This window comes from Suillus discolor (assembly GCF_016758755.1).
Source record: "Suillus discolor strain FC423 chromosome Unknown F5147scaffold_4, whole genome shotgun sequence".
Classification (NCBI taxonomy): domain Eukaryota; kingdom Fungi; phylum Basidiomycota; class Agaricomycetes; order Boletales; family Suillaceae; genus Suillus; species Suillus discolor.
The window spans coordinates 842,743-868,272 of record NW_024541251.1 but is presented as its reverse complement, the minus strand read 5'-3'; the positions used below and the strand labels follow the sequence as shown (position 1 = coordinate 868,272).

At 47.7% G+C, this 25,530-nt stretch overlaps 9 protein-coding genes across 9 annotated transcripts; 4 read left to right on the top strand and 5 right to left on the bottom strand.

Moving 5' to 3' along the window:
* Positions 1-3,330: 3,330 nt before the first annotated feature.
* F5147DRAFT_768211 (uncharacterized protein) lies at positions 3,331-4,158 on the top strand (the record flags this gene model as incomplete). The annotated part of the gene is made up of 4 exons (XM_041440941.1): positions 3,331-3,353; positions 3,408-3,524; positions 3,579-3,753; positions 3,805-4,158. The coding sequence occupies 4 exons, from the start codon at positions 3,331-3,333 to the stop codon at positions 4,156-4,158; spliced, it is 669 nt and encodes a 222-aa protein (XP_041298593.1).
* Positions 4,159-4,825: 667 nt separating this feature from the next.
* On the top strand, positions 4,826-6,008 carry F5147DRAFT_669696 (uncharacterized protein). The gene has a single exon (XM_041435492.1). The coding sequence runs from the start codon at positions 5,038-5,040 to the stop codon at positions 5,947-5,949; it is 912 nt and encodes a 303-aa protein (XP_041298592.1). The 5' UTR covers positions 4,826-5,037; the 3' UTR covers positions 5,950-6,008.
* A 1,718-nt stretch (positions 6,009-7,726) lies between these two features.
* Positions 7,727-10,347, top strand: F5147DRAFT_768209 (uncharacterized protein; the record flags this gene model as incomplete). The annotated part of the gene is made up of 4 exons (XM_041440940.1): positions 7,727-7,749; positions 7,811-7,891; positions 7,946-8,120; positions 8,173-10,347. The coding sequence occupies 4 exons, from the start codon at positions 7,727-7,729 to the stop codon at positions 10,345-10,347; spliced, it is 2,454 nt and encodes an 817-aa protein (XP_041298591.1).
* Positions 10,348-11,044: 697 nt separating this feature from the next.
* On the bottom strand, positions 11,045-14,940 carry F5147DRAFT_627372 (uncharacterized protein; the record flags this gene model as incomplete). Its single annotated transcript, XM_041432710.1, has 10 exons — positions 11,045-11,878; positions 11,933-12,580; positions 12,633-12,706; positions 12,757-13,708; positions 13,762-13,941; positions 13,994-14,120; positions 14,176-14,298; positions 14,392-14,513; positions 14,565-14,697; positions 14,753-14,940. The coding sequence occupies 10 exons, from the start codon at positions 14,938-14,940 to the stop codon at positions 11,213-11,215; spliced, it is 3,213 nt and encodes a 1,070-aa protein (XP_041298590.1). The 3' UTR covers positions 11,045-11,212.
* Positions 14,941-16,056: 1,116 nt separating this feature from the next.
* Positions 16,057-16,826, top strand: F5147DRAFT_750721 (subunit common to RNA polymerase I; the record flags this gene model as incomplete). The annotated part of the gene is made up of 6 exons (XM_041440167.1): positions 16,057-16,208; positions 16,263-16,281; positions 16,338-16,472; positions 16,495-16,607; positions 16,666-16,679; positions 16,708-16,826. The coding sequence occupies exons 1-6, from the start codon at positions 16,144-16,146 to the stop codon at positions 16,824-16,826; spliced, it is 465 nt and encodes a 154-aa protein (XP_041298589.1). The 5' UTR covers positions 16,057-16,143.
* A 72-nt stretch (positions 16,827-16,898) lies between these two features.
* Positions 16,899-18,773, bottom strand: F5147DRAFT_256259 (DHS-like NAD/FAD-binding domain-containing protein). Its single transcript, XM_041428872.1, has 4 exons — positions 18,552-18,773; positions 18,022-18,496; positions 17,474-17,971; positions 16,899-17,422 (listed from the first exon to the last, which is right to left on the bottom strand). Exons 1-4 carry the CDS (start codon positions 18,693-18,695, stop codon positions 16,983-16,985), a joined length of 1,557 nt encoding a protein of 518 aa, XP_041298588.1. The 5' UTR covers positions 18,696-18,773; the 3' UTR covers positions 16,899-16,982.
* A 576-nt stretch (positions 18,774-19,349) lies between these two features.
* Positions 19,350-20,687, bottom strand: F5147DRAFT_833192 (ribonuclease T2). The gene is made up of 6 exons (XM_041443846.1): positions 20,277-20,687; positions 20,062-20,216; positions 19,955-20,010; positions 19,762-19,904; positions 19,553-19,703; positions 19,350-19,501 (listed from the first exon to the last, which is right to left on the bottom strand). Exons 1-6 carry the CDS (start codon positions 20,549-20,551, stop codon positions 19,394-19,396), a joined length of 888 nt encoding a protein of 295 aa, XP_041298587.1. The 5' UTR covers positions 20,552-20,687; the 3' UTR covers positions 19,350-19,393.
* An 871-nt stretch (positions 20,688-21,558) lies between these two features.
* On the bottom strand, positions 21,559-23,230 carry F5147DRAFT_669676 (ribonuclease T2). Its single transcript, XM_041435491.1, has 6 exons — positions 22,554-23,230; positions 22,341-22,492; positions 22,236-22,291; positions 22,043-22,185; positions 21,828-21,984; positions 21,559-21,776 (listed from the first exon to the last, which is right to left on the bottom strand). The coding sequence occupies exons 1-6, from the start codon at positions 22,862-22,864 to the stop codon at positions 21,663-21,665; spliced, it is 933 nt and encodes a 310-aa protein (XP_041298586.1). The 5' UTR covers positions 22,865-23,230; the 3' UTR covers positions 21,559-21,662.
* A 200-nt stretch (positions 23,231-23,430) lies between these two features.
* On the bottom strand, positions 23,431-25,486 carry F5147DRAFT_768203 (Rad51-domain-containing protein; the record flags this gene model as incomplete). Its single annotated transcript, XM_041440939.1, has 17 exons — positions 23,431-23,531; positions 23,597-23,731; positions 23,785-23,815; positions 23,865-23,903; positions 23,965-23,973; positions 24,021-24,095; positions 24,145-24,287; positions 24,328-24,490; positions 24,540-24,634; positions 24,691-24,720; positions 24,770-24,866; positions 24,918-24,938; positions 24,997-25,029; positions 25,091-25,156; positions 25,207-25,239; positions 25,290-25,328; positions 25,400-25,486. The coding sequence occupies 17 exons, from the start codon at positions 25,484-25,486 to the stop codon at positions 23,431-23,433; spliced, it is 1,197 nt and encodes a 398-aa protein (XP_041298585.1).
* Positions 25,487-25,530: the final 44 nt, after the last annotated feature.

Here is a 25,530-nt window from a genome sequence, read left to right as displayed (position 1 = left end):
AAACGGAGTATCAGAAAGACAGAATCGAACGCTAACAGAATTAGCGAGAGCGATGATAACTGAAAGAGAGTTACCAGAGTTCCTATGGGCAGAAGCGGTTGCACACGCCGCATATGTAAGAAATCGGGCACCAACCTGAGCATTAGATCATTCAACCCCTGAAGAAGTATGGAGTGGTAAGAAACCTGACGTGTCATACTTACAAGAATTCGGCATACCTGTATATGTTCTCCAGGAGAACGCCAACCAAGCTAAGATGCAGCCTAGGTCCATAAAACAAGTCTTTGTCAGCTTTGTGGATGGACCGAAGGCAATACATTACTATGACGCCCGAACACGTCAGATACGAGTGAGTAGAAACTACAAGTTTATAAACTCACCAGAAAAGATCCCAGAAAGCGCTAATGATGTACAGCACGAGGGGGAGATTGATATGGGGGAGATAGATGCGCAGACATCAGGGGGAGCTGACATGCAATCACCTATACAAGAACACTCCGTAAATGAACAGCATAGAGATATATGAGAACACTTACAAGAAAAGAGCTCAAATGAGCGTATATCCGCAGATAATAAGCGGAAAGAGCCACCAGAGACAAATGAGCTGCCCAGAAGAACCAAGAGACAACCAGTTAAAAAAGATTACCGAAAAATGAATGAACCAGACTTACCGGACTTTGATAATGACGAAGATGATAGATCTAAGTCGTATGAAGTTAGAGACAGTAAACTACCATTGCCAGAACTTACAGAAGAAGACATAGTCTTGATTGCGATGGTAGAAGGAGGACACATTGACCCTAATGAGCCAAAGAATCTAAGAGAAGCACAGGCGTCAATAGATTGGCCAAAATGGGAAGAAGCGATACGAGCAGAACTTACCCAGTTAAACGAAATGGGCACTTGGGAGTTGGTAGAACCACCCGAGAACAGGACGCTCGTAGGAAACAAATGGGTCCTAGTTAAGAAAACAAATAAAGAAGGTGAAATCATTAAGTATAAAGCAAGGTTAGTAGCGAAAGGGTACTCACAAATTCCTGGTATGGATTATACAGATACCTTTGCACCGGTAGTACATCTTGAGTCGATACGATCGACGATGTCTGTTGCAGCGGCCCTAAATTGGGAAGTTGAGCAGATGGACGTGAAAGGAGCATATTTAAACAGCACCTTAACAGAGGAGGTGTACATGGTCCAACCGGAAGGATATGATGACGGTACCAGAAGAGTGTGTCGACTTCGAAAAACCTTGTATGGATTAAAACAATCTGGACGTGAGTGGAACATTGAGTTAAATAGTCGTCTAACGAAGATAGGATTTAAACGTACCAAGTCGGATCCATGCGTCTATATAAGACAGACCGAGACAGGCACACAGATTATAACAGTATGGGTAGACAATCTACTCCTGTTTGCAAATAGTGTCAATCTTATGAGTCAATTAAAGACGCAGCTAAAAGAGATATTGGACGTTACGGACCTGGGAGAACCTAAAAAGATAGTAGGAATTGAAATAACAAGAGACCGTGCCGAGAAAACAATTAAGTTATCTCAAGCACGGTACATAGATTCAATCCTACGAAAATATGGACTCCAGGACTGCAACGCAGTAGGTATGCCCATGGATCTGAAAATTGTATTAGAAAAGGAGGATACCGACACAAAAGGCGAACGAAGTAATAGTTACGCCTCGTTAGTCGGATCTTTAATGTATCTTGCAGTGGCGACACGTCCCAACATCGCGTATGCGATACAAAGGCTAAGCTCTTTTGCTGCAAATCCTGGACTAACACATTGGTCAGCGGCAAAACAGGTATTAAGATATCTAGCTGGGACGAAAAACCTTGGAATTAAGTATCGAGGAAACGATTCCACGAACGCCAAAGTCAAATTTGAGGGATGGACAGACGCAGACTATGCTAATGACGTTCGCGATAGAGTCTCAATATCAGGATATGTCTTCAAACTTAGTGAAGGAGCCATTACTTGGAGCTCCAAGAAACAAAACGCCGTTTCGCTATCCTCAACGGAGGCAGAATATGCAGCGATGGCGTATGGAGCAAAGGAAGCAGTGTGGCTCCGATATTTGTTCGAAGATTTGAAATTGGCCCAAGAAGGACCAACAATCCTATATGGAGACAATATGGCAGCGTTAGCAATAGCACGAGACCCTCAATATCACGCGAAATCAAAACACTTTGATATAAAGAATCATTACATCAGAAGTAAGATTCGCGAGAAAATAATACAAGAAGTATACTGTCCTACAGAAAGGATGATAGCAGATGTACTCACTAAACCGCTAGCTAAACCGTCGCATCAGAGACTCTCCAACATGATGGGCATGTCTCCAGATTGAGGGGGAGTGTTGTGACATCAGTATAGACGTTGCAATCAGCCGACATGGCTCGTGCACTGCTTAGCGGAGTTACGAGAGCATCTGAGTGGCGGAGTAAATAGTTAGTATAATAGAATATCGGAATCGGCCGAATATATTCTGCGCGCCACGAACTCCTATTATCGTCGCTGTTCCTACTAAGCCCGGAACCTGAATCATAAGAATTGGTGCATGAGGAGCATATCGATTCGGCCTCGTTCCTCCGCCAGCTGACATGCTCGGAGTCCCCATCATAGGTCCTATGTAAGCTGACAGGCATTGAGCCGCGTTGCAGGACCTATATAGTAGATCTGCCACAAGTCAGTCACTTGCATGAAAATTCGGCATTGCCCGAGGTCTACCGGCGTGACCTTGCGAGCAAGCTGTCACTATTCGCCGTATAAACATTCACACTGCACACCAGCCCGATAGGCTGACCCTGACCTTGGTATCTTCTCGAGCGCCTCAGTGAAGGGTATTAGTATCGCGCGCCAAGAACTCAGGGTACAATCGTAATATTATTAGGTTCGTTATCATTATGGCGCTGCTTAGTCTCCTCTAACCACAACTTTGGGGACGAAGAATGGTGTCTGATCCTTCCAATAAAGATCTTTTCTGATGGCAGTGAGCGCTCCCTGTCACTTTAGTTAGTCTCCCATGTGCCGAATATCACAGGGTATGAGGAATGCGTTCAATCGTAGCAAATAAGGCTAGGAACTATCATATCAAATGCTTGACCTGTCACTGCGGCCTATGAAATCTACTGCCCCTAGCGCGCGCCGTGGGTTAGCACAGGTCCTCAGCAAGCTCTATCCATATATAAGTATATGTGCTGGCTACTTTCGCAATCTGCTTCGGTGACAGCCTCGGCATCATCTCTCTCGCAGCATCAAATTGTCAGTAGCATTTTGCTCGACCGTTAAAGCGGCAAAGGACATAATTTACCAGTACTAATGGTTGATAACAGGAACAATCTGTGAGTGAGGTTTTTTGACCCAAAAACCGTATTCTAATGGCTCACTTCTACTAGTAATCGGACGGACATTCCACGACCTCCTCCTCTATCAACACGTCACCTGTCTGAAGAATCTCAACGACAAAGTGTGCTATCCGAAGAGTATCAACAACAAAGCACATCTCCCTATGAGTACATCACGCGATTAACATGGATAATCAATGGCTAACTAATTGCCAACATTAGAACGCAGGACCTTTTGCGGCAAATTCTTGAGACGCTACAGGACTCAAGTATCGCGCAAAAAGGAGACAAGGACGTACGGAGCAGGTTCTGGGTGACTTACGACAAAGTTGCCAAAGAGCACGATGACGAGTTCTTAGAGCGGAACAACAGTGATATGGACATCGTGCTCATTTTCGTAAGCTATCGAATTCTTCGATTCGTTCATCTGACTGAGAGAACATCGTAGTCTGGTCTCTTCTCTGCTATCAATACAGCTTTTATCATTACCATGCAACCCGATTCCGCGACCACTGTCTTCATTCAAAATACCTCCCCAAATATTACCGTCTCATCTTCCACCGGATCAGACGCAAAGTCGCCCAACGGTACTTGGTTTCAGGGTTTGGCATATGTTGCATTGTCGTTCAGCCTTCTGGCTGCTTTCGGTGCTGTACTCGGCAAGCAGTGGCTCAGCCATTATAAATCGAACAATATCCGTGGTTCCCTCGAAGAACGCGGAAAGCACAGACAGCACAAGTTAGATGGGTTGGAAGCATGGCAGTTTCATGCTATGCTGCAATCGTTTCCCGTTTTACTCTAAATCTCGCTCCTTTTATTTGGAGTTGCTATTTCAGCTTTCGTATGGTCTCGGCAGGGAAAATTAGCCATCGCTGTCATTGTGTCGATGGCGTTCGGCGTGTTTTTTTACTGGTTTATCATCATCGTCTCCTTAAAATCTTCACAGTGTCCTTTCCAAACTCCTATTTCAGCAGTCATCCGCATGCTCTACAGACGCGCATCCACGTACATCAAAGACTGGCATATGCATAGAAATGGCGAAGTGTCATCACAGCATGATCCCGGAGAGCCCGAAGAGCCGCTCTCCGATGTACCGTCTATGAAGTGGATATTCGAATCCTTCACAGATCCAGAAGTGATTAGTTCGGTCGCTTGGCTGGTGCCTTCCATCCAATGGACCCCCGAATTGCTTCCCGAACTGCACATGCAAACTATATGCTCGCGCTTGCTGAGCACATTCAAAGCGTGCCTTGCTACTGGAGTCCGGACCTTTTCGGCACGCCGAAGAGCCCTTGCGTGCGGAAGAGCCTTGCATCATGTAGCGTGTGATGAAAGTATACGGAACTATACTTCCTCTAATGTTATGCACTCTGATACATGGTCGTTGGATATGTGGTCTCATTGGCAAGACCTCAGTCTTCCCTGGGGACTTGATGACTGCAAATCATCTTTCCACCAGTACGCCACAACTTTAGATGAAGTTCACGAAAGTGATGCACGTGATGCTTTGCGCCTCACTATCGTGACTGGTTGCCCAGGATTTTTGCAGCCAACCGATACTGCATTGATCTGGGATGGTGTTTTCGACTGGAAGGACGACCCGCGTAATACACAAGACTTTGATTGGCTCGTGGACTTCCTGGTACACTTCCGGAAGTCTGCAGCGAGGAACTTCGATGCCATGGGAGACGCGCTGCTCGCATTGAGTGCCATGCGGGATCTGGGAAGTGACACCAGACGAGACAATTACCTTGACGCCATCATCTTCGCCATGGAAGCGGATAAACCATCCCGACTTCGCCATGCAGCCCTTCGAGCTGTATTCGATGCTCGTTTTAAACTAGTGGAGATAGTTGACGAGGAGGAGGGAGAATTTCGGGAGAAGTTGTTAGGGGAACTTGCGCCAGCTCTGTTTATTGCAACCAAACCTGTCGCGCCACAGCGACTTGATGATGAACCGGACGCTGTCTTCAATCCCAGACGTGACGACTGCTATCTACGACTAATCTTCACTCTGGCAAAGCAAAGTGATTGGCGTACTCACTTAGAGAAAGCCGGTCACATAGAGCGATGCACATCTCTGCTAGACCACATCATCAAGAACAATCCATCAATATTATCTGTCACATCTCATTCTTACTATCTTGCAGCCATATTGATACGGATGAACCCCTCGGGGGGTTATCGAAGCTCGCTGAGGGGGGCTACTCTGGCCTCTGCTCCGGACTCTGAACCTACGAACGAGGAAGAATGTCGTCCCACTCCAAACCTTGTAGCCACACTGCCCGCAGCCCCAGAGGCTCCTACTTCACCGGGCTTTCCGGACAATATATCTGAACAGGAATGGTGGAAGCTACTCAAAAGAGCATGGTGGGCGATGCGTTGGAATGACCTCCACCTTGAGGCAGAAGCAGTTGAGGCACTACCCAGCATTGTCACGTACACTCTCGATCTCCTGGAAACCCCGAGTGCTCGATATGATGCGGGGAGTCTCGTTCGATTGGTAGATCGGATATACGAGGCGCTCGATGATGATGAAGCGAAGTTGGCAGTTAAACGCCTACAGGATGCGCTGGGAAATAGGGCAGCATAGTTCAAAGAGTTAGTAGAGTCAGACGATGTACAGTATCACTCCTATGCAGACCAAATGGCAAGCATATCCTTGTTGTAATTATATCACTTGATGCAGACGATTAGCTGAAGAGTTGGTCGTTCCTTTTGAAATCCAGGTCAGCTCTCGCGGTCGTGCGCGGAAAAAGTGGTGCATGATAAGTACTAGATATTCGTTCGACATGCAGACATTTGAGTGATTCATTGGCGTGGTCGCTGTGTTTTTATAGTTTCATCCATTCAGATTGACAAGTACGTTCTAAAACAATTGGAGTGCCCCACCAGGCAACGCGGGGAGTACGTGTCAGTCCCATAAGCAGCGCTACTACATACACATGCCTCGTCCCATAAAGAGAAAAACGCACATGACGAAACACGTCCAACATAGGGTCAATGACCCCAAAGGACTAAATCTGATGCAAAAAAAAAAAAAAACAATTGGAGTACGCCATAACATCATTATATTTCCTCAATAAGTACAGCGCTCCCTCGGTATGATTCGAAGAGGGTAGTGACACACCAGTAGACCGTACCCTGGCGTCTGGCGTGTATATGCGTTAGAAGAGACCAATTGCAATCATTTGTCCATCGCTTATTTTTGGTGGGGTTCCAGACGGTAGAGAGTGTTTTGACTGGAGTTAGGAAATTGGTTGCGCGCAAGTCACCGCTAGCGACTAATCTTGTAGTGGTGTCCGGATCCTCGGTGCGAAGATATTTCACATACTCGAGTATTATATATTACACGGACAGATAATACAGAAACGACAGTGACGACCCGAGGAATGGAAAATTGATAAGTATCAGTGAGAATATGACGCGCAAATCTATGGATGAATGAGTGTTGTTTTGTTGTTTAGCTTGAAAAAAAAACCCCTTGCCATGGCTGTAATCCAGCCTGCCAGTTTGCAGGGTGCGCAGAAATGTGTGTACAAATACGCACCATCATGTGCCCGTAATTCACGCTGTAGCTCGTCCAGTATATGATGGGATTTCGGCGAAGGATAGCAGTGAGAAAGGCAATGTCGTCGATACTGAGGCCTGAGGCCTGAGGTTGCGACACTTGCCATGAGATGCAATGCTCATTGCTGGTAGTCCGAGTCAAAAGCACATAAATATGCAACAAGTCACTCATGAAAATTCGGCATTACCCGAGGTCTACCTTACTCATTGCACATGACCTTGCGAGCAAGGTGACTATTCGTTGTATAAACTAGTTTTCTTCGCACTGCACACAAGCCTGATGACCTTGGTATCTTCTCGAGCGTCACCTCAGGTGAGGCATATTAGTATCGCGCGCTAAGAACTGAGGTACCGTCGTACATTATTAGGTTCGTTATCATTACGGCGCTACTATGTAGTCTCCTTGAACCACAACTTTGGAACGAAGGAAGACATCTGATGCTTCCAATAAGGGTCCATTTATGATGGCAGTGGGCGCTTCCTGTCAGGTTAGTCAGTCTCCCGTGTGCCGAATGCCACAGGGTGATGAGGAATGTACCCGATAGTAGCAAATAAAGCTAGGACGAGTGCTTGGCCTGTCACTGCGGCTTATGAATTCTACCGCTCCTACTAGCGCGTGGCGTGAATTAGCGCAGGTGTAACAAGCTCTACCCATATATAAGTATATGTGCTGGCTACTTTTGCCACAATCTGCTTTGGTGACGGCCTCTACAACATCTCTCTCGCGGTATCTGATTATCGATATTCCCCTGCCAGTGCTTGGTCGTTACAACAATAAAGGGCATAATTCTTCAGTACCAATGGTTGATAACAGGAACAATTTGTGAGTGAGGTGTTTAATCCAAAAGCCGTCCTCTAACGGAGTCGAGTGGCTCATCTACTAGTAACTGGAAGGACATTCCGCGACCTCCTGCTTTATTAACACAGATATCTCAAGAATCTCAACGACAAAACATAAACGACGGGTACATCATACGATTCACGTGGATAATCAATAGCTAATCAATTTACAACATTAGACCGCAGGAACTTTTGCGGCAAATCCTTGAGACGCTACAGGACTCAAGTATCGCAGAAAAAGGAGACAAGGACGAACGGAGCAGGTTCTGGGCGACTTACGACCAAGTTTCCAAAGAGCATGATGGCGAGTTCTTAGAGCGAAACAACAGTGATATGGACATCGTGCTCATTTTCGTAAGCTATCGAATTCTTTTGATGTGTTCGTCTGACTGAGAGAACATCGTAGTCTGGTCTCTTCTCTGCTATCAATACAGCTTTTATCATTGCCATGCAACCTAACTCCACGACCACCGTGTTCGTTCAAAATACCTCCCCAAATATCACCGTCTCATCTTCCACCGGATCAGACACCAAATCGCCCAACGGCACTTGGTTTCAGGGTTTGGCATATGTTGCATTGTCGTTCAGCCTTCTGGCTGCTTTTGGTGCCGTGCTCGGCAAGCAGTGGCTCAGCCATTATAAATCGAACAATATTCGTGGTTCCCTTGAGGAACGTGGAAAGCACAGACAACAAAAGTTAGATGGGTTGGAAGCATGGCATTTTCATGCTGTACTGCAATCGTTTCCCGTTTTACTGCAATTCTCCCTCCTTTTATTTGGAATCGCTATCTCAGCCGTCGTATGGTCTCAGCAGGGAAAATTAGCCATCGCTGTCATCGTGTCAATGGCGTTCGGCGTGTTTTTTTATTGGTTCATCATCGTCGCCTCCTTACGATCTCCAGAGTGTCCTTTCCAAACTCCTATTTCAGCAATCATCCGCATGCTCTACAGGCTCGTATACAAATACGTCAAGGACTGGCGTGGCAAGGTGTCACCATCACCTGATGCCGGAGAGCTTGATACTGGAGAGCTTGAGGAGACGCTCTCCGAGGTACCATCGATGAAGTGGATATTTGAATCATCCACAGATCCAGAGGTGATCAGTTCAGTCGCTTGGCTGATGCCTTCCGTCAAATGGACCCCCGAACTGCACCCCGAACTGCACATGCGAACTATATCCTTGCGCTTGCTGAGCACATTCAAATCGTGCTTTAGTGCTGGTGTCCGGACCTTTTCGGCACGCCGAAGAGCTCTCGCGTGCGGGAGAGCCTTGCATCACGTAGTATGTGATAAAAATATACAGAAATACATTTCCTCCAAAGTCAAGGAATTTGATGGGGGCCCGTTGGAAATGTGGTCTCACTGGCAAGGCCTCAATCTTCCCTGGGGACTTGAGAGGTGTAAAGAGATTTTTGACCAGTACACCACAACTCTAGGTGAAGGTCATGATATTGAAGCACGCGATGCCTTGCGCCTCGCTATTGTGACTGGCTGCCCAGGATTTTTGCAGCCAACCGACGTTGCATTGATCTGGGATGGTGTTTTCGACTGGAAGGAGGACTCGCGTACCACAGACGACTTTGATTGGCTCGTGGACTTTCTGGTACACTTCCGGAAGTCCGAAACAAGGGATTTCGATGCCATGGGAGATGCACTGCTCGCATTGAGTGCCATGCGGGATCTGGGAAGTGACACCAGACGAGACAATTACCTTGACGCCATCATCTTCGCCATGGAAGCAGATAAACCATCTCGGCTTCGTCACACGGCCCTTCGAGCTATGTTTGATGCCCGTTTTAAACTAGTGGAGATAGTTGAGAAGGAGAATGGAGAATTTCGGGAGAAGTTATTAAAGGAGCTTGCACCAGCTCTCTTCACCACAACCAAACCTATTGCGCCACAGCGCTCTGACGATGATCCAGACACTGTCTTTAATCCCAGACGTGACGACTGCTATCTACGACTAATTCTCACTCTGGCAAAGCAAAGTGATTGGCGTGCTCATTTAGTGACAGCCGGTCACATAGAGCGATGCACATCTCTGCTAGACCACGTCATCATGAACTCGACGTTGTCTGTCACAACTCATTCTTACTATCTTGCAGCCATCTTGATACGGATGAACCCCTCGGGGGTTTATCGAAGCTCGTTGGGGCGGGCTACCCTGACCTCTGCTCTGGATTCTAAACCTACGAACAAGGAAGAATGTCGTCCTACTACAAACCTTGCAGCCATCCTCCCCGCAACCCCAGAGGTTCCTGCTCCACCGGGCTTTCCGGACAATGTATCCGAGAAGGAATGGTGGGATCTGCTCAAAGGAGCATGGTGGGCGATGCGTTGGAATGACCTCTACCTTGAGACAGAAGCAGCTGAAGCACTACCTGGCATTGTCACATACACTCTCGATCTCCTGGAAACACCGAGCGCTCGATATGATGCGGGGGGCCTCGTTCGATTGGTGGATCGGATATACGAGATGCTCGATAAAGATGAAGCGAGGTTGGAAGTCAAACGCCTAAAAGACGAAGCGAAGTTGCAAGTTAAACGCCTACAGGATGCGCTGGGAAATATGACAACATAGTTCATCACACGCAAGCTGAATATCAGTTAGAGTCAGGCGATGTACAGTATCATCCTATGCAGACCAAATGGCAAGCATATCCTTGTTGTAATTATATCACTTGATGCAGACGATTGGTTGAAGAGTTGGTCGTTCCTTTCGAAATCTGGGTCAGCTCTCGCGATCGTGCGCGGAAAAAGTGGTGCATGATAAGTACTAGATATTCGTTCGACATGCAGACATTTGAGTGATCCATTGGCGTGGTCGCTGTGTTTTTATAGTTTTATCCATTTAGATTGACAAGTACGTTCTAAAACAATCGGAGTACGCCATAACATCATTATATTTCCTCAATAAGTACAGCGCTCCCTCGGTATGATTCGAAGAGGGTAGTGACACACCAGTAGACCGTACCCTGGCGTCTGGCGTGTATATGCGTTAGAAGAGACCAATTGCAATCATTTGTCCATCGCTTATTTTTGGTGGGGTTCCAGACGGTAGAGAGTGTTTTGACTGGAGTTAGGAAATTGGTTGCGCGCAGGTCACCGCTAGCGACTAATCTTGTAGTGGTGTCCGGATCCTCGGTGCGAAGGTATCTCACATACTCGAGTATTATATATTACACGGACAGATAATACAGAAACGACAGTGACGACCTAAGGAATGGAAGATGATTGAGTATCAATGAGAATATGACTGAACATGATGCACAAATCTATGGATGAATGAGTGTTGTTTTGTTATTTAGCTTGAAAAAAAAATTGTGGATAAGGGAAGCGAAAAACGAATAGAATAATTGGCTTGAAGACAGGAAGATAAAACGAAAATGTACGTGTAGAGAGACAAATAAATCAAACCGTGCCTAACTCGAGACATGTCAGTGCAATCACTGGGTACCCCAATGGTTCCATTCAGGACCACTCTGCACGTCTCGTTGGGAGCTAGTGAAGTGGTCAGGTCCCGGAGTGGGACGTACGTTCATATTTGGTGCATTTGATGCAAATGATCCGCGAGGGTAACGCCCAGGGTGACCACGACCTCCGTTCTTGAAATTGGACTGATGGTCTCTACGATGTTGGCGACGAGGAGGTATGTTGATATTGCGCTGCTCAAACACCGGCTGCATGTGTGCACCAGAACCTGGAGGAAAGTTTGATGGGGCTTGCATATGCTGGTTGATGCCGAATGAGGCATGATTCGGCATCCAGCCGTGTGGAGTCATTATCGGAAAAGGTCCTGAGTTTGGGTGCTGAATCCCTGGCGGTACTGACATGCCAGGTGCGAACGCAGGTGGAGGATATGGCTTCCAATTATTAGGAGGTTGAACTGGGAGCGAAGCAAGAGCAGTCTCTGTGGAGGTCGAAGCCTGTTCGCCTTGAGCGCCGGACATGTACTGATTCAGAGCGTCTGGAGGGTAAACAGGAACAAGAATACCCTGATCTCCGTGAATGAACCCCGTAGGTATCAGTGGCGCTTGTGTTGCGACAGGGGTCTGTCCCTGGCCTTGTTCTCGCACGGGTGTTCTCGCAGGATACGGATATGGAATGAATGGCTTGAACAACACGTCAGCGTTGCAGCATGGGAGGTTGAGATTTATTAAACGTACAGCATACATTCCTGGGTGAACAATCGGAGCAGGTGTTGCTGAAGGTGTTCCACGAGCATCCGCGCCACTAGCCGGCGGAAACGATTGGGTCATCGGTGGCGGAAGAGGAAATCCAGGGTACGCCCCCATGTACTGCATGTGATATGGCGGGAAACCAGCTACCCATCCTTGAGGATGATAGTACCCCATTGTGGGTATGGGATAAGCCATATGTTGGGGAGGGGCAGATGTCATCGATGTTTGTGAGGCGGAAGGAGTAATGGAAACGGCCTGAAACGGGACAATGCCGTCTAAATTGATGGTCTGTACGTCATCCGCAACTAGAGAGGAAGACTGTTGAAGTTCAGAGTCAACGTCAAGCTTTTCATCTGACTGCTCGACATCAGGCATTGAGGCATTGATGGCTGTCTTATGGTCGATGTTCAATTCTTGTAGCCTCTCCTCCAGGGCGATCGCAGATGGCTGCTGAACATTAGGATCCACGCAAAAATCGTCGCTGGAGACAAGGGACGGTTCTGAACCATGACGGACCACGCTCCCCTCAAAGTTTCGCCCGCGGTTACGATTGGATCTCCAGTTCGTGCGATGCGGAGGGTTCCAGTCACGGAGTTGGACGCGGATTGGGCGTCCGTCAAGAATCCTGTTATGCTTATGGCAGATGGATTAACATAGGAATAGGAGTGGAGATGTTTGATCGTACCTCTTCACTGACAGCTCGAGCGGGAGATTCCTTGTTATTGAATGTGACAAAAGCAAACGCAGAGCGCTTGTTGACTACAAAAGGTAATAGTTACTGAGCGAGGATGACAATAATTAAAGCCTACCTGGCCGGATAACTTTGACATTCTCTACGCCGCCATACCTTGAGAACAAATTACGGACGCGTTCTTCATCCCAGGCGTTCGGGCCATACATCTCCAATCCTCCGACGAAGATGGTAGTAGGATCCAATGGACCTTCGCGCTTTGCATCCCATTGCAGGTCATTCTTCGTGGCGAACTCGGGTAGAGATCCGGACTGAAAGTCGCCTAGGTAGCTTCCAGTGGTAGGAGTACGAGGGATCAACGACCCCGGCGTTTTCGGAGTCATAGGCGAAGTTCCAAACTCGGGAGTCGGAGGGATGCCGAGTTCAATGTCATAGGATTCCTCGTGCTGAACCGGTGTTGTATTGAAATGCGCTGTAGAGCTTGTAATGTTTGAAATACCCGACATAGATGGTAGATGCGTCAGAATGCTAGAGTGAGTTGTGCTAAGTTGAAATTCGCTGCAAAGGGAAACAAAAACTAGCCTCTGATTTTCGTCAGCAGCCTCCATTCGGTCGCTCCAATACTTTCTCGTTTCCCGTTCACGGACTGTCTCAGAGATAGGCGGGAAGTGCTTCTTGTCCACACCTAATGGCTTGTGGCTCAATGATAGAGCTCGAGGACGTTTTGGTGCCGTGCCTGTCCTATCCGATGTGCCATTCTGCGAGGACCAGGTCATGTCGCACAATGCGGTAGATGCTCGGTTCGAATTACGCGAGATGTTGCCAAGGCTAGCTGACGATGAGATCGGTTGTGTGCCAGGATGATGATAGAGAACGAGCGAATCTATGGATGAAAATCGGTTTGGAAATGGGAAATGGGATGGGGCCATATGTGTGGAGCTAGCTGCTTGAGCTTGCCAATGTTGTTGACTAGTTTGGACAGCCTGTGCGCTATGGTAAGGCATCGGCTGGCGTGGATGAGCTGGATGGTGAGCCCAAGTCACGGTCAGGTGAGGGACTCTGCGCAGAGTCTAGTAGTTGCGTCAGCATACGCAATCAAGTAGTTCTGTAAATGTAAATTCACTATCAGAGCGGCAACGCAGTCATCACGGTGGCACCATTTAATCTCCCAGCACCCTGTCTCCATTTCTGCAGAGCGCTGAGCATCGTGCGGAGGAGGATACTCTTGCTGAACACCTGACTCGAATTCGTGAGGGACAAAATGTTCAATGGCCCCGAAGATGGTGGATATCTTCCTTAGAGTCTAGAGCAAAGTTAGAACCCACAGTTCCGGTCATAGGCTAGGCTACGAGTACTTCGGCGGTATAAAGCAGCGGGTTAAAATACGCTCCATATTCATCTGCCTCTCGATCACCGAGGGGCAGAAGGCCTTCATTCTCCGCTGCGGTACGCGCATCCGAATTGTAGAGGAGTGATAGGTGCCTGGCGATTTTACTTTCGTCAGAGAACGAAAAAAAAACTGAAGAAGAAGAGATACCGGGAGCCCGAGACCCTAGAGATTTTCATCGCCCAAGGCAAGTTAAGGTCGACAGGCTTACCATCCTGAAGGTCGCCAAAGCTTGATTTGATGTCTGACGAAGGGGCAAACTGTCGGGGTGTACTAGAAACCGAATGAGAAAGAGGACTACTGCATATATGCGCGTATTCAAGCGCATATATGTACATGTGGGGACGCGTCTTCGCGAAAACTCACCGGTAGGATATGAGTAGCGTTCTCAAGGCTCGTGCGGGCTCATAGCGTAAGTAACGCCCCATGAATTGTTTAGGGTCCGACGAATGCAAATTTGCGATTAGCATGGCCGCTGTCTCGGCGTCCTGGTGCAGCATTAGAAAATAGACTCGGAACATTTAATGGCGAAGACAGACCTGACACTGGATGAATGCGCAAGTTCCACCCTTTGAGTCACGAACGACCTTGATGGTCTGTACCTCTGGATAATCAGAAAGGTGATCAGAGAGCATACGAGTTAACTCCAAATGATCGATATTAGTTGGTAGACTGGGGGAAAAGTTTATGATGAGCACGCGAGCTATGTTGTGCCTAGATAACGTACCTTCCGATGAAAATGCTAGCGTCTTGAACGATCCTGTCTGACTTCTTAGAGTCGTCACATGCCTCGTTAACGCTCAAAGGGATGTCTTGGGTAGTGATATTAGGATCTTCTGTTGGGGAGAGAGGAGCAGCAGAGAGTAATGTGTCAAAACGAGTACCCCAAGAACGCGCCTGGGTGTGCTGCGGCATGTCTATAGAATGAACTAAGGAATAGTACTTGTTAGTGAATGGTAAAGGTTTTAGGTGGGGAGATGAATGAAAGAGGTCCAAAACAGAGATACAAACAACCGTGGCTCGCGGGCGCAGTCTACCTAAACTGCTCTAGAATATGTCAAGATACCAACTTGTCAGAACACAATTTCACAGCTCCACGGAGTGAAAAACAGAAAAAAAAATTAAGTCCTTCTTTGTTATCCCTTCCCTCCACCGATGGGTGTAGAGCCCAAGTGGGAAACGGAAGATATTGAGATGGAACCAAGGATTCTTTGTGATTGGCTCACATGAAATATTGAATCTGGAGAACCAAGTTAAAACGACAATCAATTTACACCTAGATGATTTATTCATTTGATGGATTGCGTGAGACACGAGTCCGAGCTCGGAGAAGGCACTCGCGACGCCTAGTTAAGACGACGCAAGCTCCAACTCAAGGAACGCGATAATCATTCATCCATCAGATCAGCGACCGGAACAGTGCGAGCACAATATCTGTCATGTTCATACACAAATGAGAGCTCGTGGACTATCTCAGCTTTGAAGCTTACCCCAGGTAGGTTAAGATGTACTGCTGCACCATGTACATGCATTGTATTATCGGGGTATCTGGAATGTATACCAACGACTATCATAACGCAAACGGAGGCAGCACAAGATACATCCACGGATACCGGGCCGTCAGTAACAGGGAAGCTGTAGGTTCATTTAGAATTTTCGCTATTGAATCAATCAAGATAAGCGCACCATTCCAATTTCAAGAAGAAATAGTGATACGATATGAGGGAAGCACGGGCCCGGTGTTTCATTGATTGATGTTAGTTCCAAATGCACACCGCTGTGACTATGGAGACATGGCGGCCCGACAAAAACGAAAGTGCTGCTCTTGGTGTCACGGTGGACAACCGCAGTGAAGAGCACTCATGAGGAAATACTCAGTAGCACGAGCGATTAAACTCAATATGATTCCGAGAACCTCTGCAACACGTCGCTCTGATCAGGTGCAAAAGGCAAAATGACGTTTCACAAAGTTTCGACGAACGAAGGTTTGGAAGAAAGAAGTCGACGATTATGTAATCCTGTCCTGCTTCCATGCATTCGTCCAGAAATTTGTGTCCTTCATCTTGCATCTTAGGATCGACTGGCCTGCTTCCTTAACCACCTCAGACCCAGTTCAGCATGTCCGACGACGGCTATGGCGGTGGTGGCGGTGGCGGAGATGACTACGACTACGACGGTCCCAGGTATGTTTTGATTCCAAAGTCATCGACAAGGAACTTTATGACATATTATTCTAGTTTCACAGATGGTGCCTTCGTGCGTACCTGGCGAATCATACTTTGATCAAACTTTTGACACCGCATGTTATTTAGGATGAAGGCTATGATCTCCTCGCACAAGAACAAGAGGAACAAGTAGAAGGGGAGGAGACAAATGGTGAAGTCTCGCACGTCAATGGAATTAATGGGGCAGACCATGATCAGGAGATGGTGAATGGAGAGGAGGGCGTACAACCTCAGCCAGCGCCAGTCAAACGCAGGTATTCAGGGCGAGCGACAGGCAAACAAAGTCAGAGTAACAACACCATACTTGACCAAGTACGAACGAGCACGAATATTGGGGACTAGAGCGCTTCAAATCAGGTGAGAGGTCTTTTGCATCTGACTTGCATTTGATCTTATGCAAGCGTGTCATCACAAGCATGAACGCCCCAGGTGCTCGTTCCTTTGGATGGCGAGACAGATGCTCTGCAAATCGCAATTAAGGAGCTCTCACAACGAAAAATTCCCCTTATCATCCGGCGCTATCTACCCGACGGAAGTTTTGAAGATTGGAGTGTCTCTGAGCTAATTAGCGAATGACACATTATCTTGAACCCTCTTCCCGCAGTTTTACCGGGCCTCATTTCGGTTGTTATCTTGTCCTGTTTTACTATTGTCTACCTCAAAGACTTGAACTATCTTTGCAACATGCAAATACTACTGGAAGAATATAACAAAGGTATACCATACAATTATTTACAGCCGACTATGAATACTACTAGGCTTCTTCGGGATTTCCACCCACATCTCAACCCTTGACTTGGCAACATTTCGAGGCCGAGGTTTGCATTCCCTGGAGACGACCGATGCGCTCGCTCGGCGTACCTTTGCTTTCGGAGGTTGTAATTCATCCATCAGAAGATCATCTCCTCCCGTATTCTTGGCTGCATTTGTCGCATCTGCAAACAGTATGCGCCTGTCTGACATGTCCAACCTATCCATACCATCCGCGATTCTGGCGATATCGCGTCTCTTGCGTGGACTTGACTCCACGTCTGAGTAGTGTGACACAGACTGTCGCCGCTTAGTTGGCGATGACGGAACACTGACGGGCTTTTTTGATGGTGACGCTGGTTGTGACAAAAATGGATCCTCCGGTGGCACATTCTCGACGTTCAGATTCCACTTTGATGCAGCTATTGAATTGAGATGAGCGGCGCACTGAAAGAAGCCAAATCCACTCTTACCCTTGCCCTTCGTCTTGGTAGCGGTCTCTTTGACGGCTTTGAACCCATTGGATTCGTCAGTGTGATCAAGGGTCTGTTGTATCTCCCAGTCTGATGGTCGCATCTTCTTCCAGTCTTCCAACACTTTGTCGACCCATGCATCAGTCTCCCCTGCGACATGGCAATCGATAATGTCGGACCACTCGCTGCCAGGTGGTGTCTTGTTCACGAAAATAACTTTTCCCTGCCAACTCTTTTGCACTTTGGGAGTACCGCTCGGTGTAGTTCCAGTCCCAGTAGCGTGTACGACTTTCGCGAAGTCTTTAACAAGCTTTTTGAGACCATGGACCTTGAGTGAAGTACCCATAATAATGAGCATATCTGGTTTGCGAGCAATGTCCATCGTTTGTATCGCGCCTATGTCGTCTCCAAGAGGGTGTGGTTCGTCGTAGAGTACGATGGCTGGACGAAGAGTCCCAATTTTGAGGGCACGTGCAGAGCGAGCAACTCGTGCTTCCGCTACCAAAGACTTAGCTAAGCGTAAAAAACGAACCTGAGAGCTGACTTACATCGTGAGATGCATTCTGGGCAGTTTGGGGCTTTGCCATTCTCGAACGAATGCAAGTGCTCCTCGGTACAAGGCATCTCGGCAGAGCATAAAGTGCACCGCACGCGGTGGATGTCCCCATGCAGCTGGACGTTCCTTACTTCTTTGACTTTCAGCTTCGACTTCTTCTTCCCACTTGTCTTTGCCTGCTGACTTGAACTCCCACGGAGCCCTACTCGCTCTTCTAGACCATCGATATTCTGGGTATACGAGCGTACTAGTTTCTGCTTCGCGTCTAGGGTTTGAATGAATCGATGTGTAGGGGCAGGAGTGGCAGCATCGATAGAGCGCTTGAGCTGTGATATAAAAGTATAAAAGACGGAAGTGGAGGCAGAGTCACGGAACAGAGACGCGTCAAAGAGATCACGCCCTTTCAGGACGATGTCTGGGTATCGCTGCTTCACGAGCGAATAAAGACCATCTGAAGACCGGAAATCCTATATCGAGAGAATTGTCAAGCCATCGCATCTGATACATGTGCAGAGGACTCACCGGAATGCCACATGAACATGAAATGCCTGCTCCGGTGACAACAATTATCTTTTTCGATTTGGCTACTGCCAAAGAAATGTCAGAGAGTGCCCTCCGCGTGCTGGACTCTCCGGACACCGCATCAAGCGGTAGTGAAATTGTCATGAGGTGTTTGTCTATGATGGTGGTTGGAGGGTCAGGATTGATTGGGAATTCCGGATGTGCCGACAGTGGACACGCTGCCGACAACTCAACTGAAATTCAGGGTGAACACCATTTTAGGTAAATATTTGTTGTCATATGTTTGTGGACGTGTCGCGTCGCGCTTGTCACGTGACTGACGCGTCCTTAATTGGTTCAAGTCTCCGTAGCTGGCGAGGCTCAAGCTGAAAGCAAAGACCATCATGACCCTTTCCCCACGATACGACACCGTCCGCGCCATAGACGCATTCTTCCCCTCGAAACACTTCTCCAACATCATCGACCGCCTCCCACGTTGTCACAGTTCCCTCCTCTTCCAGTTACGATCCGGGCACACTCCCCTCAACAAACACCTCCATCGTATAGCAAAGTCGGAAGAGCCTGCCCAAACACACATTTGTACTAACAATCGTTTCACCTTAAGTTGGTGTTACTGTCCGCGCCTCGGCCAGGACAAATGCACAAGACGATTCAAACCGCACAAACGTATGTATTAGAAACAGTAGATACAGCATGTATTGTCTACCATAGGGCTCTGCCCCAACGGACATAAAACAAGGATTCAAAAAAAAAGTAGTCCAGAAGACAGTAGACAGTAACTGTCACATATAAAGGTACGCGCGACCTCGCAGAACAAGGTGACATTGAACCCCGTATTTAGCTCAATCAGCCTTCTCGGACGTCGGAGTTCGTTCATAATACCAGATTCCAGTTTCTGCGCAGGTTGAAGAAATAATGGAGTCGAGAGGCTTGAAGTGACCGTATTGCTCCTAGGACAGGATTGAGTAAACCACAGTACATTCGTTATTAACGCGACATACTGTGCCCAGAACATGGTGGAAGTACCGGATCTCCTTCAAAACAGTGCCATCATGACAGTTAAGCCAAGGGTCAGCACCAGTTTGAGAGTAAAGGGCATTTGTGATCTGTGCGCGGGTGTATGTCGTTGTATTGGAGGGAACAATTCCGGAACTATTATTGCCAAAAATCGTCAGCAGTCAAGGACTACGGCGAATAAACTTGACCTTACACAGCGAGTATATCGTATGTAGGATACATCTGGAAAACCTTTACGACAGTCTCGAAGAAGTTGACGACTTCCTGGTGTTTCTTGTATCCGGGCTCGTAGCAAGCAACGTCGAACGCGGATGTGCAAGTAGCATGTATTGAGAACTGATAGCAGCTCTGTCAACAGGCCCTCTATGTAAGTGATATCTGCCCACCTCGTGAGCCCATAAATCCTCATTAGGTGCGCCCTGGTTGATCCAAAAGGTATCCACTGCAACGCATGTTTGATCATCTATATTGACATATAGTTTTGTTCACATACTGTAATTCAATAAGTCGGAGCGACCGAATTCCTGGATAAATTGTCTAACACTCGGTCCTTTATAAGGATTAATGACCGTTCCATTGGACAACGTTGATGGCGATGGCTTGGGGTCATACTGCCTGCTAGGATCGCAGTACTGGCCTGCCGTAGTACTAGGCAGGGCGAAAGGCGTCCCTCAGCATTCATGAGATTTACAAAGCAACACAACTTACCCATCGCAGTTGAGTGGTATTATGCTATGAATACCCCAGCTGCCTTTTGGAAGCAGTTGGGCATGGGACTCGAGACCAGTATATGTATTCCAGAATTGCGCCAGTAGCACAAGCCCGCCTTGTACGACATTGCAGCATGAATCCGTCACCGTTGTATTTTCGCAGGAGTACTGTACTGGGAGGCCGACACATCTCTCAATGTTCGGGTACGTGGGGTAGAATTCGGCATGAACCACGGAGACCAGAACTCCGAGAATGACAAGGGACAACATCATGTACTATCCGAGTCAGTGTTTGAGAGGGGTACCTCTTCGCTGGGGGATCATGTTGCCGACATTTATACTATCTAAGACTCTCACCTGCCATTCGATGTCTGACCTGGTCTGACTAGGCTTGACCCTTCAACAGGAGACCTACGTGGCAGAGCACCAGTGCGCGGCGGCGGCGCTAGTGCTGGGGGCAGAATTGTTTGCGAGCTATTGTGCCGCATAACCGGCAGAACCAGAACCACCACTTCTGCCGCTTGGCAAAATTTTCAAAGCGCTACAAGGCCATGTGTATGACAATGTATAGAAGTGTCACTAGAAAAACACCATTAGAAGACATCAGCACGTCCACATCCCACTGTTCGTTCTCGTGTGAGGTGCGATCATAGTTTGACATTCTGCCGGATTCTGCCCGCAGAATTCTGCCATCTGCCGGGTAGAACCAGTTTGGCAGAACCAGTTGGCAGAATGGCGGACTTCTGCCCACAACACTAACACTGTGCGCCTCACCAATTTTTTCGCACGCGTCTGTTTTTACCTGTCACTTCAAGATATTCAAACAGGTCTCACTCACTTATAACTTGAAGTTACTTTCTTCTTTTAGACTAAACACATCACTACCTGATGGCGCATTTCTCAATTTCCACCCCGTTTGAGCTCTTGACAGTCGAGAATTAGATTGGTGATATGTTGATTGGCCATGACCGACTATTGACCGAAGTGACCGCTCTAAGGTATTATTCTCCGCTGCGAGATTTATGCGCATAAGGTGACTCTGATCTTCGATTCCGGGATTCGCAAGAAGGTACAGTAACCAAGACATATTTTCCGATGCCGACCTTCCGTGTCATTTGTTTGGCAGGCACTCACAAAAGGCTGTCAGGCGCGGTGAGCATGCGGCTGAACGAGGCCAGGCCGGCGTGTTCGACGTGCGACAGCTATGATGGACGACGGCTCCTCAAGACGTTGAAGCAGTCGCTGCAAGAGACCACGCGACGTTTTGGTACCTTCCGATCTTGGTGCACGACGGTTGTAGAGCAGAAAACGGTAGACAGCGACTTTATGTAAAGGGATACGTGACCTTGTAGAACAAGCTGACAACGTGCGTCTTGCCTTTAACCTAGTAAGAAACAACCCGCTCGGATGTCGGAGTCCGCTCATAATACCAGATTCCGGTCTCTGCGCAGCTCGACGGAGTAGTGGAGTTGAGGGTTTTGAAATGACCGTATTGCTCCTAAGTCAAGGTTAACGAAATCGCCACATGGTCTCTATCAATGTGACGTACCGTGCCCAACACATGGTGGAAGTACCAGACCTCGTCCAAAATAGTGCCGGAGGAGCCATAACAGCCAAGATATGGAACAGCGCCAGTTTGGGAGTAAAGGGCATTCGTGATTTCCGAGAGGGTATATGTTGTTGTATTGGAAGGAACAATTCCGGCACTATTGTCGCCAAAGGTCGTCAGCAGTCATGGACTACAGCGAATAAACTTGAACTCACGCAGCAAGTATGTTGTAAGTAGGATACATCTGGAAGACCTTTGTGACTGTCTCATAGAAGTTCACAACTTCCTTGTGTTCCTGGTATCCAGGTTCGTAACAGGCAACGTCGAACGTAGATGTGCAAGTAGCGTGCTTTGAGAACTGGGTGCTGCTCTGTCAAGAAGCCCTCCAGGTAAGTGATATCAACTCACCTCATGAGCCCAAAAGTCCTCATTAGGCGCGCCCTGGTTGATCCAATAGGTATCCACTACAAAGAATGGATTATAAATAGAGACATGCGAGTTGAGTTCACATACTGTACTTTAGCAAGTCATAACGACCGAAATCCTGGATGAATGTTCTGACGCTCGGTCCTTGGTAAGGAGGAACAACCGTCCCATCAGGCAAGATTGACGGTGACGGCGCAGGGTCATACTGCCTGCTAAAGTCACAGTACTGGTCGAACGAGCTATGCAGGGGATCAGTAATCAGGACTGAATCATGACATTTTGAAAAGAAAGTTGTCCTACCCGTCGCAGTTATCCGGCCATAGGCCGTGAATGCTCCAACTGCCTTGTGGAAGCAGCTGTCCCTGGGACTCGAGACCAGTATAGGTATTCCAATACTGTGTCTGTAGCACAAGTCCGCCTTGTGCGACATTGCAGCATGAATTCGTTAAGACCGTTGTGTTCTCGCAAGAATATTGCACTGGGAGGCCGACACATGCCCCGATGTTTGGGTACGTGGTAGACAAATTCTGAGTCGACCGTGACAGATAAGGGAATTCAGCATGAAGTATGGGGACCGAGGTTGCGAGACTGATAAGGGACGGCTTGAACATATCACAGAGAATGCGTTCGACAGAGGTACTTCATACCGGGGATTGTGTTGCCGACTTTATACCTGTGACCCTTGCCTGCTCACCAAAACCGAAGCATCGACAAGAACGTGCGTATCTGGACCATGTGCAACGGCCGCAGAGAATGCAGTTGACATGGGTAGAATCACGCGGTCACTACAAGACCCGGAAGACCTAGTCAACCTTAACCGGCATAAGTTGACTAGCATTACTTAAAGTGCTCACGAACCATGAATAAGGTTTGCCCTAAGCACTTGTAAGCTGGGATCAACACGTTTTAAAGAGCTTGAGCGCTTGAGCGAGAGTGAAATCTAGTAGGTGTCGGGCCTCGGCTAAGTTTGGGCTGACTTCAAGTTGCGGTTTTATCGCGGCTAAGCTCAAGTCGAAGTATCCCGGCCCTTGGTCTAAATTTACTTTATTTTGAGATGTCGGCAGCCACACATGCAACACTAGAAGTACAAAACAGATTAAAACATGATTCATCTTAAGGATCGACTAATAGGTCCAGAGTCGAGCAAAAGTCCAAGAGCAGCTAGTGAGCACGAAGATCATATGTCGGTCCATCCACCTTCGTCCAGCTTGTAAGAGGCCTCGCTCTCAGGGCGGTCGGGGCTGTCCACCAGCTTCGCGACACGTTCTTCAGCCCGTCCTGAAAGTTAGGTGGATAATATTAGTACAGTTTGCATTTGGCTTTGGACTCCTTTTGGATGACACCGCAACCCACGGTAAGCGCTAGTGACTTGCCTTTGCGAAGGAACATCCGAGTAGCTGAGGAGTGCGATAGAATATGTCCGCCGATGGGTTTGAGAGCTCCGCCAGCCACGAATGTCATCGTTGCTCCTGGGTCGGCTACGCGAAGAGAATGAGCTGCGATTTTGAAATAGGACCAGTTAAATACATACATTGTACTTGGTTCGTTATCAAAACAGCAATCTGCAAGAGATGTCAGTCTTGTGAAATAGTTTGCCAACGAATATCAAACGTTGAATTCTTCTGAAAGCTTAGTGAGCTTCGACATCACCTAATGCGGATGCATCGCGTTAGCAAGCACGACTAGGAGCCATCTGAATCGTTCTGCCCACTTGTGCTAGCTACACTGTGGTGAGTTTTAGCATCCCGCAACGGCTCGAAGACCTACTTTCTGTTGCCTTTCGCTGAGTTCGCCACGACCAGAAAAATCGACGCGAAAGAGAGCCATAATGGAGTCTACGATCTGATTACTAAGTAAGCGATTTCCTCGCCATGGAGATTGCAAGACCTACTAGAAGACGGAAGTCTTTGTCCTCCGCAAAGCGCATGGAACATTCGCTGATAAGCTCCATCTGCAACATATTAGCGATGGCTGTATAGTAGTAGAGAAGGGGAGCAACCTGGTGTTCACTGTTGAAGGCGCGCGCTGCAAATGCTATGTCTCAATGACGTGAGGTATACAGCCAGAAATATACCATAAAGGATATTTTCGAGCGCCATATTCCCGTCAACACCAAACCGGTCAGCGATGGATCTGATGCGATCTGGTCTGAATGTCCCTAATAGAAAAGAGCGTCGGCGATAGGTTGTCGCTCGTAAAATAACAACTACAGCACCTTCGGTATCGATATATGCGACCTGTTTTTCACATTGGATTTGACTTATTGCAGAAGAAAGACTTGCTCACTTTGCCAGAGGCCCCACCCATCTCCGGAGGGAGTTGGGTGACAACAGACATTGTGTGGGCCAGCTGTGTCTTTCCAGTGCGGAATTCACCGTAGACTGGTTTAAAACAGCTGAATGCAAAAAATGCAAAAAAAAACGGCAGGACCAACTACCTTCGGAAATTGACTGTGACATCAGCCCACCTGAAAGCTAGTAAGTACGATCCCTGTTGTGATATATCGATATACCCACCACCTAAGATTGTGTCTACCGACTTGCTTCCAGTACTGATGACAAGCACGCGCTTTCTTCGATCCTGGACTTCAATACCGGTTGCAAAGGAAGACCCCTTGTAAAGTATTATGAGTATTAGAAGACAATAGTGATGGTTGACAGCTACCGTGATTTTCTGCGCTGCCTCCTGTGTAACATCTCGGATTGAAAGCGAAACACGGTTACCGATCTGAATATATGCACACCTTGATCTTCTCAACCTTCGCTTCCGACATACCCTGCAAAGAAAATATGGAATTCACAGTCCTCCTGGAAAATTTGTAGTGAAATTACGCAAACCTTTATTTTCAGTAATTGACGACGCGTAGTCATCACGACACCAGACACAGTGTTGATGGAGGCACTCTAGAGCCTCCATAAGCCTAGTAGATATTGCGCATATACTGGGTGAATACCTTGAGTTTTAAGATATCTTGCACGTTTATGCCCTACAACACGTTCTGAGTCCCGAGCATATATACGCGTGAAAGATACCAACATGTTGCTGCAATTCATCCACATTATCAAAGAATGGCGTCTGTAACGCGTCGCGTCGCGTTAATATGCGTGAGTCCTACAGCGGATATCGATGACTGCAAACAACCTTACCTCTTCAATGTCTTCACCACTTGGACTCGATGGTCGACTGGGAGGAGGCATGCTCCCTTCTGGTGCAGCTTGTCGACGAGGGGCCATGGCTGCAATATGAAAAACAAAGTTCTAGTTCTAGATTGAATTGT